This window comes from Festucalex cinctus, chromosome 9 (genome assembly GCF_051991245.1).
Source record: "Festucalex cinctus isolate MCC-2025b chromosome 9, RoL_Fcin_1.0, whole genome shotgun sequence".
Classification (NCBI taxonomy): Eukaryota; Metazoa; Chordata; class Actinopteri; order Syngnathiformes; family Syngnathidae; genus Festucalex; species Festucalex cinctus.
This window is the reverse complement of record NC_135419.1, coordinates 17,965,000-17,982,602: the sequence shown is the minus strand read 5'-3', so window position 1 is coordinate 17,982,602 and position 17,603 is coordinate 17,965,000. Positions and strand designations below refer to the sequence as shown.

Sequence of the window (17,603 nt, the reverse complement as noted above, 5' to 3'; positions counted from 1 at the left end):
AGCGAGCGAGTCGTATAGTCTCGGTGGGGAAGTCTCGTCGCGTACAAAGGATATCTTTTTTTTTTCCACCTCGAGTTTTTATGTCGAGTCTGGGAAAAGTGGAGTTACGGTTTGCCCCTTCCTTAGCCCCCCTCAGCTAGCTGTGGCTCATTCCTGCTTCTGCTCCCTCTCGCGTTCGCCTTGTTATGCAGTTTCCCGAGGACTGCGGTCGTACTCGTTCTCCTCCTCCGCCGCCTCTTCTCGCTCCCTCTCCACCTTTCTCGTTGGGCCCATGTCTCGCTGGCTCTTCCCCTGGTCGGGCTCCATCAAGAAGCGGGCCTGTCGGTACCTCCTCCAGCACTACCTCGGCCACTTTTTGCAGGAGCGCCTGAGCTTGGAGCAACTGGGCTTGGACCTGTACAATGGCAGCGGGGTCATCAAGGAGATCAACCTCGACGTGTGGGTGAGTTTTGGGGGAAATGTAACCACCAGCTACCATCATCACGGTGTGCTGCGTGAGCGTGTTATTATTTTTTTTTCATTCCCCACTCTGACTTGGCTGTTTCGCAACGCCACCGCCAGTGTTGAACAACAACAATCTCGAACGTCATGCTCTCGCACTCGCAGTACAGCTCCCATTTCTTCGAGGAAATACACTTGTGGGAAATGCTCATCACCACAGTTAACTTCTCTCTGAATTTCCGTCTATCTATTTTGTCTTTCTATTAGGTGGATTTCTACACAACGTGGCAACACCTAGAACTGTATCAATATTTGTTGCCAGGCTGTGTAGAAAGTATCTATCTATCTATCTATCTATCTATCTATCTATCTATCTATCTATCTATCTATCTATCAGCTTGTGTAAAAAACATTTTATTTACACTGCAAATGACCAGATTGATGCCTAGAATAGCCTACAATTCTATTCCTAACCAAGCTATCTATAGTCATCGGCACTTTTTTTTTTTTCATTTCTTTAATAGCAATGATGAGTCAACATTCCGCTCCATTTGTGTGTATCACTCAACAAGTCACATGTATGTCATCTCTTTAGGCTGTCAATGAGCTTCTGGAGTCCCTGGGAGCTCCCCTGGAGATAGTAGACGGCTTTGTGAGCAGCATCACGGTGACCATCCCCTGGCAAGCTCTTCTCACCGACCACTGCACCTTGGAAGTGTCGGGTCTCCAGATAACATGCAGGCCCAAGTACCGAATCGGTGAGTCGGACTTCCAAGTCCAAAAGGCAGAACTTATCGTGTATGTTTTCACAATTTAAAACGGCTAAAATACCCTAATGCAGCTCTGCTTACCTTTTGGCTTTGACATGATGGCAGGTATGACAGACAGTGTAGTCTGGCCATTGCTTGAAAGTGGCGCTGGATTGTGGCTAAGCCATGTCTGATCATGTCAAGCACAAAAAAAGAAAGAGGAAAAAAAAACAGTATAGGAGTGGTGATTATATAAATTAGCCCCACTGTTATCTAACAGTGTCGTGACATGAATGGCATGCGCTCAGACATTTTGCTTTAAAGATGATTCCATTTCAAATAAATGCACTGGAAGTGTACATGATGTGAAGACTCTCCGTAACGTCCACTAACAACCCAAGATAAACTTAGCCCCTCCCCAAAATCCCAAAAAATATTTGCCATGCATCTTTATTGGTTCGGTACGCGCTGTATTGAGCTATACGTACCCACTGCAATGTGCACACGAACCCCTGGTCTGGAAACAATATTCTAACTAGTGCATTGGAAATTGTGCGAATTGGTTTCAAATAAAACTGCAAACAGGAAGTATCGTCTTAGCTGCCTAAATGTTGCTTTGAGCAAAGAGGAAAAGATGGAAATGATGTTAAACTGTCCTTGCGTCTTTTATCATTGGGGACATAGAGGTTAGTTAAAAAGAAAAAATAATAATTAAAAAAATTAATGAATATTTTTCAATTTAAGAAAATGGAATAGAAAAAATATCCAACTGTGACACTAATGCACCCCTATTATATTATATTATATTACATTACATTACATTACATTACATTACATTACATTACATTGTATTGTATTGTATTGTATTGTATTGTATTGTATTGTATTGTATTGTATTGTATTGTATTGTATTGTATTGTATTATATTCACACACAGTATAGCCGTTGTGATTGTGCAAGTGTGCCTAATGTTTTGTCTTGGTCACATGGTGACGTTTGTGCACAGGAGGCGGCTGGGACTCGCAAAGCTGGTCGTCCAGCATGACCTCCAGCATGCAGCTGGCCCAGGAGTGTCTGAAGGACCCGCCAGAGGCGTCCGAGGAGCCGCCGGCCCCGCTGGAGGGGCTGGAGATGTTTGCGCAAACCATAGAGACGGGTGGGTTTCAAGTGTGGAAGCGCCGTTAAAGCCCTCCCCCATCTTAACACCGCGCGCGACTGCTCATCTCGTTTGTTTGTGCGTGTGTGCGTGTGTGTGTGTGTGTGCAGTCCTTCGTCGTATTAAAGTCACCCTCCTGGACACCATCGTACGCATTGAGCACCAACCCTCGGACCTGGAAACAGGCGTTGCCTTAGAGGTGCACATCAAACGGTAAAAAGTGTTGTGTGATGGATTTGCTTCTTTCTTCGCAATGTCAGCAGTTGCGAAGCTTGTTTTGAAATATTCATTAATCATCATATACAGGCGTACATATGATATAATGGTTTTGTTTTGTTACCATTTGGATGTTCATCATTGCGTTTCTTCACTGATTGGCTGGGAGAAGTCATGGAGGTTCTGCAGGATTATAGTGCGGCGTGTGGCATCCATTCAAGTCATCTCAATAAATGAGAATATTATTGAGGTAGAATATTGTTTTAGAAGTTCAATTCAAAAAGTAAAATGTGTATTAGTCGGATTCATAATACACAGTGAAACTTGTCGTTTTATTTTGTATAATTTTGATGATTCTAGCTTTCAGCTACCAAAACCCCCCGAATTCATCATCCCAAGAAATTACAATATTACCTAAACTAGAAGCAATCCAAATGATTTGTAATATATAAATCAGATAGGAATTGTCCTTCTGAAAAGTATGTTTGTGTTTAATGAAGGTATGTAATATATGAGTTACATTCTTTTGTATGACATTCAGATTTATTGAGATGTCACCAATGCTCCTTATAGATGACTACAAAAATTTTTACCATTGGTTCAGAAATTGAAAACGTCCACTCCATTGATTTTTCTTTTTTCTTTAGTTGTTTTTTGTTGCGTGTCTATCTTATATTCTTATTGTTACGAGAACAAAAGCGCATCTGTTTTAATGCGGCTTCAAGTTCCCCGCTCGTTTTGAATGTCACGGCCGCCGACTGCACTTGCTCAGGAAAGGGAAACGGTAAACACAATCGGAACGTGGCACACAAATTCAAATGAGCACTCGTCAAAACAAACAAGGCTGCTGCACGCTCAACAAGTCTCTCTTCTGTTTTTGTGTGTATGCACAATTATGGCTGCCACTTGTTTGCTCCTCATCTCCGCGTGTGTGGTAAAACATTTAACAGCGCAGCCTGATAGAGAGAATATTTGCGAATAGGGTTTGTACTGTGCTAAGGTTGTGAGGCGGGACGGTGTTCAAAGGTGGAATGTCACCACAGTGTATGACTTAACTATGGCTAAAGTGGCTCTTTTAACTGACAAATTATACTCACTGATTCCACACGTTAGTTTAACATTCTTATGTTTGAACTGAGAGCGCCTTATTGTGTTTCTAAAAATCCAAAAAGTACGAAAGTGAATATATTATATTTGAACAAACCCTTCTTTGACTCTGAGACTTTTTTTGTAGCTCTGGCATGTTGACAAAATCCTTCAGGCTCCCTGTATGAATACATAATCAGTCAGCAGAGATCACAACTGCTGTATTTTCTATTTTCCATCCATCAATCCATTTTCTACAAGCTTGTCCTCATTAGGGTCACGGATGAGCTAGAGCCTCTCCCGGAATACTTCACCTGGACTGGTCACCAGTCAATCATAGGGCACATACAGACAAACAAGCACCCACACTCACCCGAGACTCTTGGCATGGTTAGCGGGACTTCTGCTGGACAAACCGCAGCTATGGTTTTGTTGATGATCATTTTCCAGGTTGGAGTACTTCGACGAGGCGGTGCGCGACCCATCCAGTCAGACTGCCGTGCCTGTCGACATCCACCAGCCGCCCGCCTTCCTGCACAAGATCCTCCAGCTGAGCGCTGTGCAGCTCCTCTATGACAGCATTAGCATGGAGCAGGTAAGCGCCATATTTAGCGTTTTTTTTTTTGGTGGGGTGGAGGGTGCTTTTTATTCATGACCTCGAAGTTAGGAATGGACAGAACTCCTCAGGGAACATGGGGACAAAAGTTGAATTTTTTGTAAACTTAAAAAAAAAGTAATTTTGCTGCATCCATAGTTCAAATTGATATTGTGTTTTTTGTAATACTAATATTGTGTTTGCTTTAAAACTTCAAAAAGGGTTGCGTAAACCAATTTTTGATTTATTTCCTTTTAGAGAATTGTGAAACGTCAGAAGTCCTTCGTTTTACTTTTTCACTGAGACGAACAATCACACAACCCTGGTAGTCGTAACCGTCATTTACCAAATGCTGTTTTTTTTTCTCCCCTCAAGGAAGTTCCCGAGGAACGAAAGCCAGAGTCGACTACCGCCAGCGAGGAAGAGGAAAGTGACGATGACGAGCAGGTGGAAGAAAAGGCGAAGCCCCAGAAGGTTCCCCCGTCTCAGCCCCTGCTCATAGGCAGCTGCTCCGGTTTCATCGAGACCACCGTCAAGATTAAGCAGAATGATATGCTGCCTGGACCAAAGGTGTGTGTGCGTCTTTGTTGTGCGTTAGTGAAGCGCTTCCCAGCTTTTATTGAGCCATATTTGAGAAATGTGCACCACCAGTCAAAAATGAGCCACTGAGATTTTGTTTGAGTTAAGCCAGTTTTTGTCATTTTTAAGTTCAGCAAAGAGAAGAAACAAAGAAAATGGTATTTTTCAAATGAATGCTTTCCAGTAGTTCCAATTTTAATATGTAGGGGTCAGGCCATAACTGCAGTCAGTACTTCTCCTGATTCATCACTGCACAGTAATCTCAGTCCTGCAGCCAAAAATGACAAAAATTGAGTAAGAACACTCTAGTACAATACATGATGTTGTCTTCCTCGCACATTAACTTGCGTCATTTCTGGTGATCAGTTTGAGTTGGATGGGAAGGTGGGCTGTGTCCACATGCTGTTGTCTCCGGCTCAGATAACTCACCTGACTGACCTGCTGGCAGCTCTTTGCATAGAAACAGGTATTGGCTTCATCTCACTATTTAGGTTGGATTGACACAGCAAATTGAAATCTCTTTTTTTTTTCTTTTTTTGACTATTTCTTGATATGATCGATGTGGCTGTATTTACACTGACAACACATGAAACAACCTGCTTATGCCGATGTTGAAATTGCGCGCATTACATCTGCATCACATTTGACATTTTCCTCTCGTCCCTCTAGAGTCCGAGACCAAGCTTGGTGGCGTGCGCAGCCGACCGCTAGACTCGGACGACCTGCGCATGATCGAAGAAGACCTCAGCAAGCAGTTGGGCTCCAGTATCAGAGACGAGGACTGGGATGCTGAGTACGACCTGGAGCCTTATGTCACCTCTCTGGAAAACGGAGGTGCGGGATATTGACATTACTGCTTGATTAATAAGCAAATGTGGGAGTAAATATGCAAATCACAAGTATAAGTAAGTCCCTCACTGGTATTAATCGGACTGATAAGTCCGAAGCCTGCTACTGCAAAATAGCGTTTCAGCCTCGTGATGTGTTAAGTTGTGTGTCTTTGCAGAAATGTTTTATTCTATGGGTCCCGCGGGGATGAGCAGCAGCATGACGTCGGTCCGCTCGGGCAGCGAGCAGTCAGACAGCGATATGGACTCTTCCACGCACAGTCTGGCCAGCCTCACTCAGCCTGCAGCACTGACCGCTCAGGTACAGGTTGGCTGCTGAAATGCCGATAAACTACTAGGCTATTGAGGGCACACAAGATAACCACCTGCTCAAATACCTATTAGCAATCAGTTCTTTTTTTTCTTTCTTCCCCATTCTAGGGCCTCATGAGCTGTCCCAGACGTTACCCAGTAGCAGGTTGTCTCGCCAGTCTACCACAGGCCAGCCATCGAATCAGAGGTAATGTCAATTGCACACAAAAAATACTCACACTGTAATACAGAAGATAGAAGTAAAGCTACTTGGATTAAAAAAAAAAAGGTTAAAACAGTACAGAGACTGTTGTGATAAAAGTAAGGAGTAGAAAGAGCAACTATCTAATTTCAAATATATAGCATGAAAATAAAAAGTTGTCATAAAAATAAATACTCTGCTGGAGCTACCAAAGTATTACGATTCCCCGTCTGTCCGAACCCCCGTATAGGTCGCTCTCGAAGTGGCAACGCCGAACAGCTGAAGCCCGACGCCTTGCTGCGTCTGACTCTGGGCGGCCTCACCCTAACCATGCTGCAGGAGGACCCGCCCTCCAAGTCGGACGGCGCCTCTTCATTGGCTCAGATGTCCCGAGTATTCTTCCAAGAGCTCACCTTCTTCAAGGATAGCATGTTCGGCGAGAGAGACTTTCACCACCTGAGAGGCGGCTTCGCCAAGGCCTGCCCTCACTCGCACCTCAGGTAGGAAAACATGAGCGTGTCCATACTGCAGTTCGCTTGCAGATTTTTTAACTATATAAAAGTTTGTGTGAACTCTCTATATTGTGGATTTTTGGTTTGTTGCGGGTGGGTCTGGAACGTATACCCTGTTATGAACAGGGTTTCACTGTACTGTAGTAGGATTCTGGCGATTGCTGTGGTCTGAACTGTACGTCTCCCCTCAGAGTGACGGGGGCAGCGGTGCAGGTGTCCTGCGAGATGCGCAGCGGAAGACGCCACACTAGAGCGGTGACCTCCGACGTCTCCTTCAGCAGGCTAGAAATGTTGGAGTGCCTCTGGGAGGACAAAAAGCCACAGTACAGTGAGGTAAAAGAACAAAAAAAAAATACATGGGATCAAAGTGGTTATTTCGTAGGTATGTCAGACAACAAGTTACATTTCCTGGAAAAAGTCCCGATTTTGCCAATGTTGTGACAATAGAAATGTAAATTTAAGGCAAGAATAAAGTTGTAATAGACATTTTGTACATCTCTTTTGTAGTTGCTCCAATTCCAGAAAGCCAGGATGTTCACAGTGGGAGTCGCAGCAAGACCGTGTGCCCAGCTACACTACAGCCTCACTGAAAAGCACCTGAGGAAGGTATTCAGACATACACGCACGCACGAGTACCGCAATGTATCTTTGTCCATCTATCTATACAAGTGACACTTAAATGTTCTAACACTAGATACTATAACTATTACTATTAATACAACAGAATAAAATCTTTGTGTTCAACTAAACAGGGCCAGATTTCACAGTGGGTAAATTAATTTGTGAGTACATTCATATGAGTCATTATTTCAGTAACATTATGCACCGTTTAAAAAAACAAAAACAAAAAACAAAACAATTTAAACAGTGATTCAAGTGGAACATTGCGCGTAAAAGTCAAATGTAAAATTAAATTGAATACATCTTCCCAAACTAACAATTCCAAAAGATTACGGTAAATGCAAATCTATTGTATTCGAAGGAAGATAGTAAATGTTACAGTATGTTTTGTTAAATGCTTGCAGGGTAAACAGCGGGTGGTTCGGCGTGACAGCGTGGTGCGAGTGGAGCTGGAAGATGTCAGTGCCGAGTTAGACCTGGACATCCTCACTCGGCTGGGGAACCTGAGCAACGCCTTCAGCCATCGTCCTGCAGAACCATCCGGACCCGACAACCTTCAGGTGGGATCAGACCCTCATTGATTCCGCCCGTGTGACCATAATTCCGCATTTGACTTGATTTTTTCATCCTCTTTCAGACGCAGAGCATCGAGGTGTACTCCTCCTTCTCCCTCCTCGCCCCGCACGCCGTCCTCAGACTTCGTTTCCCCATTCCGGACCTGCGGCCCCTCGCTGAGCGCCAGCCCGTGAGCCAGAGGTCGGTGAGGGAGGAGACGCTGGTGTTGGATCTGACCGAGCTGGAGCTCAGGCACCAGGAAGCGCCGGACCTCCAGAGCGGGCAGCCAAACCAGGGACAGTTCTCGGCCCCCTGCCTCACCCAGCTGCTGGAAGCCTCCTTTACTGACCTGCATGGTGATTAATTCATCACTGTTCTTACCTGCCACAACATTAGGTACACCTGCACAAACTCTGTTTTTATTTTTGTCATCAGGGTCGTACGAGGGCTGGGAGGGAGGCTCCTTCCCCTGCATCAGAGTGAAGAAGAGCCATGACTCTCTGCCCAGGTGAGTGGTCATCATCATCATTGTCACGTCGCAGAGTGAAGTTTTATGCGAGGGCTTTGTACAGACTGTTCAACTTCACTTCAATAACAAATCGATTATTAGAAATTATTTGTATTTTTTACATATTTGTATTTTTTAGATAAAATATTCTTCAAATTAATTAATAATTTTGATTAAAAAAAAATATTCCAAAAATGTCCAACTTTTTAAGTTGTCAGAATTTTTTTTTATTTTTTTTTTAATTACGTACCTAAAATATCCAAAAAGTGACCATTAAATGCCCAAGAAAGAAGAGGAACAGCAGAAATTTACCATAACTGTCCATGAAATTTCTAAAAATGTTAGAGAATTAAATAAAAATGTCAGAAAAGAAAATGTTCAAAAAGTAACCTAAAATGTCCGAAAGGCATAAATTTATCATAAAATATTTTTCAAATTGCCAAAAAAAGTAATAAAATTCAAAAGGTAACTATAGAATGTCCAAAAGTAACTATAAAATGTCCAAAAACAAAAGGAATCACAAAAATTACCATAAAATGTCCACAAAATTGCCCAAAAACAAATTTGCTGACAAAAAAAAGGCAGAGGAAAACAAAAAAAAAAGTAGAAAAGTCTAAAAATGTATGAAAAATTACACACACAAAAAAAATTCTAAAACTAAAGATAAAAGGTAGAAGACATTGGATGCTACATATTTTTTTTGTCGGTGGTACTGCTCTAATTAGCTCTTGGGCCCTCTGTTCTAAGTACAGTATTAGACTAACACACACCGTTCCCTTGCTCACAATCTTCAAATGTTACGTGGCTCCAGACATATTTTTGGTTATTTATTTAGCCTAAAATAGCTCTTTTGACAGGAAGGTTGCTGACCTTTGGCTTAGGTTCATGAACATGCTGTCCATTGTCAGTGTAATAAATTATTGCAAAGCAAAATGATGCCTTAGCAACTAGTCAAGTCATATTTCATCACATTAATTAATGTCTGAAGTTGTGCAAGGTGCAACCCCTTTACCGCCAAAACGCTTTTCAGTGGTTTATCCTATTTTCCCAGTAATTCCTGTTAATTATCGAGATTCAGCTTCAAATTTCTTTGCTAGGCTGTCAGTACGAGTGCGCGGAGGCGAGACGCAGGGACCGGCCGCTGGTCTGGCCACCTTGAACCTGGGCCTCTCCGGAGACCTAGGGGCCGCCTTCTTCGAAAGCCACTGTGAGCTCAATGACAAAAGCAGCTCCCCGTTCTCCTCCAACCGCACCATGTTTGAGACAGAGGAGGTGCGCCACCCCACAATGAACTTTTAACCCGTGAAATGTTCCGATCCGACACAACAATCCCTGACGGGCTCCTTCACCCCTGATTCTGCAGATGGTGATCCCTGCCGACCCCGAGGAGATGAGTCAGTTTCAGGCCCAGTGCGTGGCTCAGTGTCAGTGTGCTGTGGATGTTCGGTTTCCGCTGGCCTACATCCTTCTGCCCAGCAAGCAGGCTTTCCAAAGCATCTACAACAGGTACCATAACGATGATGTAGCCTGTGACAAAAATGAGTTTTTGTGCTAAATTGATTTTTTTTTTCATGATGTCGATGTTGGACTAGCTTGTGTTATCTTATACACTACCAACATTAGTAAGACGGAACCCCTTTGTGCAGGATCAATAATGACCTGTTGATGTGGGAGCCGCCTCCCCCTGCCCCCTCCTCAGTCCACAGCCCCATGCACAGTCATCAACAGCACGATGAGTTCCAACTCTGCAAGTCAGCTTTTCGACTCGGTGAGTTCTATTTGAGAGTATTTCAAAATGAAACATGTACCCCTTGGCCATATTATTTACACCTGTGCTGTACCGCCTTAAGATTATATAAAACGAAAGTTACAACTGTAACTACGGTTCTATGAGTCCCGGACGACCGCCAGAAGGCGGTGCTTTAAGCACTGAATGTTCCTTTCGCGCATGCGCAGTTCGAGTAATGCATACCAAATTAGTCACCTGTGACCCCTTGGTGACCCTAGAAGGGTATAAGTTCCGGTGTCACCCAAGGTTCGTTTCCTACGGAATCTTCTCGCGTGAACACGAGGATTCCGAGCGACAGGACGCCCTGGCGGTCGTCCGGGACTCATAGAACCGTAGTTACAGTTGTAACTTTCGTTCTATTTCGTCCCTCCCGACCGCCAGAAGGCGGTGCTTTAAGCACTGAATGACTAATACCGGCGTAGTCGCGAGGGATCTCAGACACAAACCTCACTGAGAAGCCCCAGCAGGACCCAAGATCACGCCAAGCGGATGGGGAGAGGCGACATCCACGCTATAAAACCTGGAGAAGGTGCAAGGCGTCGCCCATGAGGCAGCAGCACAGATATCCTCCAGGGAAACACCCCTCAGGGCGGCCCAAGACGTGGCAACGCTCCTGGTGGAGTGACAGCGCACCCCTGACGGCAGGGGGCGGCCAGACAGCAGGTAGGAATGGCGAATGGCATCCCCGACCCAGTGAGACCAGCGTTGCTTGGAGAGAGCGGAGCCCTTGGTAGGACCACCATAACAAACAAAAAGCTGGGCAGACGTACGAATGCCCGCCGTAGCGTCAATGTAACACTGCAAGGCTCTCACCGGACACAAGAGCTCCGGCCTGTCCCCGCCATCAGCAGGAGTGGGTACATAACGTTTAAGCCGTAGAGGCTGGTTAGAACGAGAGCCAGACAACACCTTGGGAATGAAGGCAGTGTTCGGCCACAGAGTGACGCCGGCGCCATCCGGGTGCCATCGCAGGCATTCAGGGCTAACCGATAAAGCGTGTAGGTCGCTGACGCGCTTGGCGGAGGCAACGGCGAGCAAGAGTGCAGTCTTGCGCGACACCCATAGAAGGTCCGCCCCCGCCAGGGGCTCGAAGGGAGGCCTGCACAGGCCGTCCAGCACCAACTGCAGATCCCACGCCGGAACCCGAGGAGCCGGGCGGGGACGAAGACGCAGAGCCCCTCTGAGGAACAAGGACACCAGCTCATGGCGCCCCACGGAGCCGCCATCAGCACCAACATGCCGGGCAGAAATAGCTGCCACATACACCTTCAGAGTCGACTGAGACCTGCCCTTATCCAGGAGGGACTGCAAGAAATCCAGGATGGTGGGGATGGAACACGAAACAGGGTCCACCCCGCGTTCTCCGCACCACGTCACAAACAATTTCCACCTGTTGGCATACTGTTGCCGAGTGGACGGTGCCCTCGCATTAAGAATGGTCCGCGTGACAGACTCTGTACAGCCGGTCAGCAGCGGTTGGGGCCCCTCAGTGGCCAAACACATACGCGAAGGCGCCGAGGGTCGGGATGCCAACCCCGACCTCCCTGTTGAGACAACAGGTCCTCCCTGTCGGGGAGACGCCACGGCTCGCCGGAGCACAGTTGACGGAGCAGGGGGAACCACGTCCGGGCCGGCCAGAAGGGGGCCATCAGCAACAGCGTGTGCCCCTCCTGAAGAACTCTCTGAAGCCTCAGCCATATCAGAGGGAGCGGCGGAAAGGCGTAGAGAAGGCACTCCGGCCACGGCTGCGCCCAGAGCATCCAGACCCAGAGGGCTGGTGGCCTCGCTCAGGGAAAACCAAAGTGGGCAGTGGGTTGAGTCCTCGGAGGCAAAGAGAACGACCTCCGCCGTGCCGAAGCTGCTCCAAATCATGCGCACCACCTCTGGGTGGAGGCGCCACTCTCCCGGAGGAGGACCCCGACGGGAGAGAGAGTCCGCGAGCTGGTTCCGAACCCCCGGCAGATAGGTGGCCCGTAGACTGGCCAGACGGGGAGCAGCCCACCTGAGAAGGTGCTGGGAGGTCTCCAACAGAGGGGCGAACCTGACGCCGCCCTGACGGTTTATTTGAAACACGGTCGTGGTGTTGTCCGACCGTATGAGCACATGCCGTCCGCTCAGGTATGGCAAGAAGTGCATGAGTGCCAAGTACACCGCCCGAAGCTCCAGCACATTGATGTGATCGACCCTGTCGCGCACAGACCAACTTCCCTGAGCCGTCCTGTGCTGCCAGACAGCACCCCAGCCCGTGAGGCTGGCATCCGTGGTGATTGTTTCGCGGCGGGCCGGGGCCACACCCAGCGGGACTCCGCTCAATAGAAAAGCCCTCTCCCTCCAAGGTGCCAGGGCGAGGAGGCACCGACGGGACACCCTGAGCCTCCGGTGGCGGTGCCACTTGGCATCCAAGTGGAAGCCGTTCAGCCACCTCTGTAGTGGGCGCAGTGTCAGCAGACCCAATGGGACCACAGCCGTCATGGACGTCAGCTTGCCCAAAAGCCGCAAGCAGGCGACGTAAGGCAACAGCCTGCCCCCTCGAAAGAGCGCAAGGAGGCGAAGAACATCGTCGACTCGGTGAGGAGATGGGTGGGCTCTCATAACCGTGGTGTCCAACGTCACACCAATGAAGTCCGTCCGCTGAGAGGGGACCAGAGAGGACTTGGGCAAATTGACCCTGATACCCAACCGGGCCACATGAGACAGGAGATCGGAGGTGTCCTGGATCACCTGAGCCCGCGACGGCGCGCAGAGGAGCCAGTCGTCGAGGTACGGCAGCACCTTCATGCCCACAGACTGCAGGGGCGCCAGTGCAGCCTCCACAAACCGAGTGAAGACCCGCGGAGCGAGGGAGCACCGGTCTTCTTTGGGACAAGGAAGTATGTCGAGTAGAAGCCCCCGGGCTGTGCCAGGGGGTCCACGGCCTCGATCGCGTCCTTGGCCAGGAGGGCGGACAGCTCCTGGTCCAGAGCTGAGGCTTTTGCCGGGTCGGCGATGAGTCACCCTGACCCGCCAGGAAGCAGGAGGCCGGCGTCGGAACTGCAGCTCGTACCCGTGGGTCAAGATGGAGACCACCCATGGGTCCGAGGCACGAGCAGGCCAGTAACTGAGCTGCTGGTGGGAAAAATGTCCGACGGCCGGCCCCAAGGCCACAGTCCCTGGCCCTCCGGCCCCTAGGGGCCCGAGAGGGACGGTGGGTGGGGCCTGCAGCCCGTGGTTGCCCTGAAGGCAAGCGGGCAGAGGAGCGAAAGTCCCCAGCGGGCCTCTGCGGGGGTCGCCGGGTGCCATAAGCCTCGGCAGGCCGGGGCTGAGGAAAGCGATGAAAAGCAGAGCGTGCCCCAGGCCTACCCTGTTGGGGAGGCAGGGTCCTATTGAGGCTGGAAAGCTGCTTCCTGGTCTTATGAGCCTTAACCGTCCTTTCCAGTGCACCCACAGCGGCAGAACCAAAAAGCTCCCCCGGCTCCACAGGAACACCACGGAGGGCCCTCCTAGAGGCCTCCGACAAGGGGGACTGCGCTAGCCACACCTGGCGGCGCGCCTGCACTAGGAAGGACATGAGTCGGCCGTGTTCCCTAGTCATGAGGGCAAAAGCCTGGAGGGCTGCATCACTGAAGGACACAGCAGCCTCCACGCCGTCCGCTTGCAGGGATGTAGAGAGAGCAAGCATGAGGTAAGCCAAAGAGTTCCCAATGCGACCAGCACGTGCACCAGCGCCATAGGCCCGTGTGAGAAGGTCGTCAGTCACACGACATTGGGGTCGAGGACATCGCACAGATGGCCGAAGGGTCTCCTCCGGGGACACAATGAGGGACGCGACAGCTGGCTCCACAGCAGGCATCCGGTCCAAGCCAACACTAGCAGCATCGTGCATCGATGCTAAATCACGGCCATCAGCCGAAGGGCGGGAGAGAGCCCCAGGATCCCTCCAGCAAGCATGCAGTTCCCGCAGATAGTCCTCAGATGCGGGGACAGAAAAGGCCGAGGAAGGGCGCCTGCGCCGGAAGAAAGCGCTCTCAGACGCCGATTGAGCCTGTGGAGGCACCTCCAAATGCAGGAGGTCCAAGGCATTGCGCAGGACAGCCCGTATAGAACCATCCCCCGCCTCACTGGACGAACTCTGAGCGGACGCTGGAGAGTTTGGTCCCAAAACCACAGACCCCGGGTCACGGTCGTCGTCATGAAAAAAGGAAGCCGAAGCTGCCAAGGAAATGGCGTCCTCCTCAGGAGGAAGCACTGGCATGGGCGGGGTGGATGGTCGCGGCATGGGCAGGGCAGGTGGTCCCGGCCCCCCCGTAAGTGTGGGAGGGTGACGGTCCTGCAGAAGAGATCTCACCTCTGCCAGTTCAGCCTGAAGGTGCCCAACCTCCGAAGCGAGTCGTCGCTGCGCCGCCCTTTTCCTGGGGGGGGGCATGTACAGCAGAGGACACACCGAGACGTTTCCGGCGCCTCGGTTGGGAGGACGACAGATGACCCAGTGGACTGGGGTCACTGACACCAGGACTGCAGGCCCGGCCATCACCGGCACGGTCAGAAACAAGACACCTCGGGCAGCGATCGTCCAGGACATCGGAGGCCTCAAAGAGGATACCACAGTCCACGCAGCAACGGGAGTCCTCCATTGTGAACACAAAGAGGCCCAACAGCGATGAGCGGGAAGCTGAGGGAAGGGGGCGCGAGCGCCACCTGCACAGCAGACCCACACCGAGCAGCCGACGCGTGGGTCGGGGCAAACAGTAAGCCGGTAAAGCAGCGATAAGCCGAGGGAAGGGGGCGCGAACGCCACCTGCACAGCAGACGCACACCGAGCAGCCGACGGAGGGCGGGGGCAGACAGCCAGTTGTCAATAGTAGCGATAAGCTGAGGGAAGGCGCGCGAACGCCACCTGCGCAGCAGACGTACACCGAGAAGCCGACGGAGGGCCGGGGAAGACAGTTAGTCGTTAACAGTAGCGATAAGCTGAGGGAAGGCGCGCGAACGCCATCTGCGCAGCAGACGCACACGGAGCGGCCGACGGGCGGGAGGGGCAGACAGCAGTCGCGAAAGCGGCGACAAGCTGAGAGAAGGGGCGCGAACGCCACCTGTACAGCTGAAGCCAGGTGCGCACCGCAGGCGGGGCACGCACAAAAGTAAGTAAGACAAACAATCGAGCGAGAAGCGCGACGCCGTAAGCTGGGAGCGGGGACGCTGACGCTGCCCTCACCAGCAAAGGCACAAAAAGAAAAGCAACAACCAAACGGCAACACCGTCGGAGAAAGCGGCGCTAATAAACCGAGAGAAGCGCTAACGCTGCCAAAACCAGCGGAGGAAAATAGGGTAAACCACGAGCCGTGGTAGCCAGGGCGCTAACGCGAGGCTAGCCACACAAAAAAACTCAAAACACCGCAGTAGACGCGGAAATTAGACGGCAAAGTAGACAAGTAGTCAATAACCTTACCCCACGGGAGGTTAGAATACGCGACCACGTCGGGTCACGAACGAAGGAAAGAAAAACACCGTCGCCGCAGCCTTTGGAGGGCGAACTACGCAGCTCCGACCGATCCGGTCACAAGGCTCCAAGCGGCGCGGTCAAGAGGATAAATACAAATCCCAATTCTTACACTCTTCGAAAATGTGTCGTATGCATACTCCACGCGAGAAGAAAAGAGGAAACGAACCTTGGGTGACACCGGAACTTATACCCTTCTAGGGTCACCAAGGGGTCACAGGTGACTAATTTGGTATGCATTACTCGAACTGCGCATGCGCGAAAGGAACATTCAGTGCTTAAAGCACCGCCTTCTGGCGGTCGGGAGGGACGAAATAGAACCGCCCATGCTCGAGTAGGTTGTTCACAATACAAAAATTTTCACTTAACTCATTCAAACCCCAAAACGTGTAAATATGTTTTTAACACTTTGTCCTTAACTCCCAAAAACGTGTTTTATTTATTTATTTATTTATTTATTTATTTATTTATTTATTTATTTATTTATTTTATGCAAGAGCAAACAGAAGGCTTTGATGCTTCTAACATGAACAAGGTGACTGAAAGCATTAATAGTTATTCCGAAAAACGGCCAGCAGGTGGCAGCAGAGTATGAGATCAGCCAGGGCCATGTTGCAACAAGCTCTTTTTACCAGTGTTTTCAACAGGAATATTAATAATGATTAAACTTAGCTATATTCTAATGCTAATTGCTGTAAAACGGAAACAAATGCAAATAGACTAATCTTTCTTATGGTCGGTTCCATGTTTTTATAGCAATAGAACACAATATTCTGTGGGCCTTGCAAAATCGGCCAAAATCCATGAAAACAGCCGAGAGCGAAGGGGGTTGCTTCAGTGAAAATGACTGGGAGTAAATGAGTTATAAATTGAATCATTGAAATTTTGCTAGTTTTTGTATTGTTTGTAGTGCAGTAGTGAGCAGGTTCATAGTCCTGTCAGACTTGTACTCATTCTACATTCTACTGTCTTCTCCTCCTGGTGCTAAAGACTCCGACTCAGAGGAGGACGAGCCTCAGTTTTACTTGGCCAGTGAACCATCAGGAAGAGCAAAGTCGGCGCTCCAGCATAACCCCAACCACAACCTCAGCCTCCTCTCCCTCACTGTCGTCATTGGCAAAGGTCGCCTTCAAGCCAGGACGGACAAGAAGGCAAGTCAGGCGGCTGAAAAGCTTTATCGTATGGAATAAAACACGGCACTAAATGTCCCATTTAATTGGTGAAAATGAACGCAGGATGATCAGAGTCATGGAGAAATTATGCTCGACCTGGAAGGAGGGAAGATGTTCAGTGTAGCACAGTACCAGAATGACCCAAATCTCAGTTTCTTGTGTCTGGAGAGTCAACGAGTGGAGCTCTATCATAAAGGTACGCAAACATTCTATCACATCATTCTAAATATTAAGAACAAGACTCTAAATCAGCAGTACTCAATTTTTGGGGGTCTTTGGGATTTTTGTTTCCAATGACCTCCTGACCATCCTAACACCAGTCAACCACATGCACCCTTAAATGCCATAGAGTTAAACAAAATGGATTCCTTCTAAATCACGCAATAAAGAGGAATTGCACTTTACTTTTTTTTTTCTTTCTTTTTTTTTTTTTTTTTTTTTTAAGCTGTAGTGAAAGACACGGCTATTCCGCCACGGATAGAAATGCCCAACTTCACTCCCCCAAAATACTTGAACCCAACAATCTACCCCACCGAGGTGGGAGTCAGCAGCGTGAGCGGCAGGGAGGCGGAGCCACAGATGTTGTCCACGGCCATCAAAATCACTCTGGACCTGCAGAGGAAGGTCAAGGTTCGTCTTCACGGGAATTATCATCATCATCCACTTGTCGGAGCGCTGAAATGAGAAATGTCTCTCTGTCTCCTGCTAGGAATTCCTTGTCGCCCTTCGACTTCAGGGCGCCACCATGCGGCATTACGTGACGCAGACCAATCACAGCTGGCATGAGCAGGTGACCCTGTTGAATTG

General features: G+C 49.1%; 1 protein-coding gene across 1 annotated transcript in view; it reads left to right on the top strand.

The window, feature by feature from the left end:
- Positions 1-17,603, top strand: part of atg2a (autophagy related 2A) — a 30,256-nt gene that overhangs the window by 1,532 nt on the left and 11,121 nt on the right. The window contains exons 1-23 of the mRNA XM_077533060.1: positions 1-442; positions 1,037-1,199; positions 2,197-2,346; positions 2,457-2,559; positions 4,099-4,243; positions 4,619-4,813; positions 5,189-5,288; positions 5,492-5,656; positions 5,829-5,971; positions 6,091-6,169; positions 6,414-6,663; positions 6,867-7,008; positions 7,183-7,281; positions 7,701-7,856; positions 7,934-8,207; positions 8,287-8,359; positions 9,457-9,631; positions 9,723-9,865; positions 10,006-10,127; positions 16,615-16,775; positions 16,860-16,992; positions 17,242-17,426; positions 17,506-17,586. The exon at positions 1-442 is cut by the window's left edge and continues 1,532 nt beyond it. Of these exons, the coding sequence (XP_077389186.1) occupies positions 272-442; positions 1,037-1,199; positions 2,197-2,346; positions 2,457-2,559; positions 4,099-4,243; positions 4,619-4,813; positions 5,189-5,288; positions 5,492-5,656; positions 5,829-5,971; positions 6,091-6,169; positions 6,414-6,663; positions 6,867-7,008; positions 7,183-7,281; positions 7,701-7,856; positions 7,934-8,207; positions 8,287-8,359; positions 9,457-9,631; positions 9,723-9,865; positions 10,006-10,127; positions 16,615-16,775; positions 16,860-16,992; positions 17,242-17,426; positions 17,506-17,586 (3,408 nt within the window). The 5' untranslated portion in view covers positions 1-271. The remainder of the gene's footprint in view (positions 443-1,036; positions 1,200-2,196; positions 2,347-2,456; positions 2,560-4,098; positions 4,244-4,618; positions 4,814-5,188; positions 5,289-5,491; positions 5,657-5,828; positions 5,972-6,090; positions 6,170-6,413; positions 6,664-6,866; positions 7,009-7,182; positions 7,282-7,700; positions 7,857-7,933; positions 8,208-8,286; positions 8,360-9,456; positions 9,632-9,722; positions 9,866-10,005; positions 10,128-16,614; positions 16,776-16,859; positions 16,993-17,241; positions 17,427-17,505; positions 17,587-17,603) is intronic.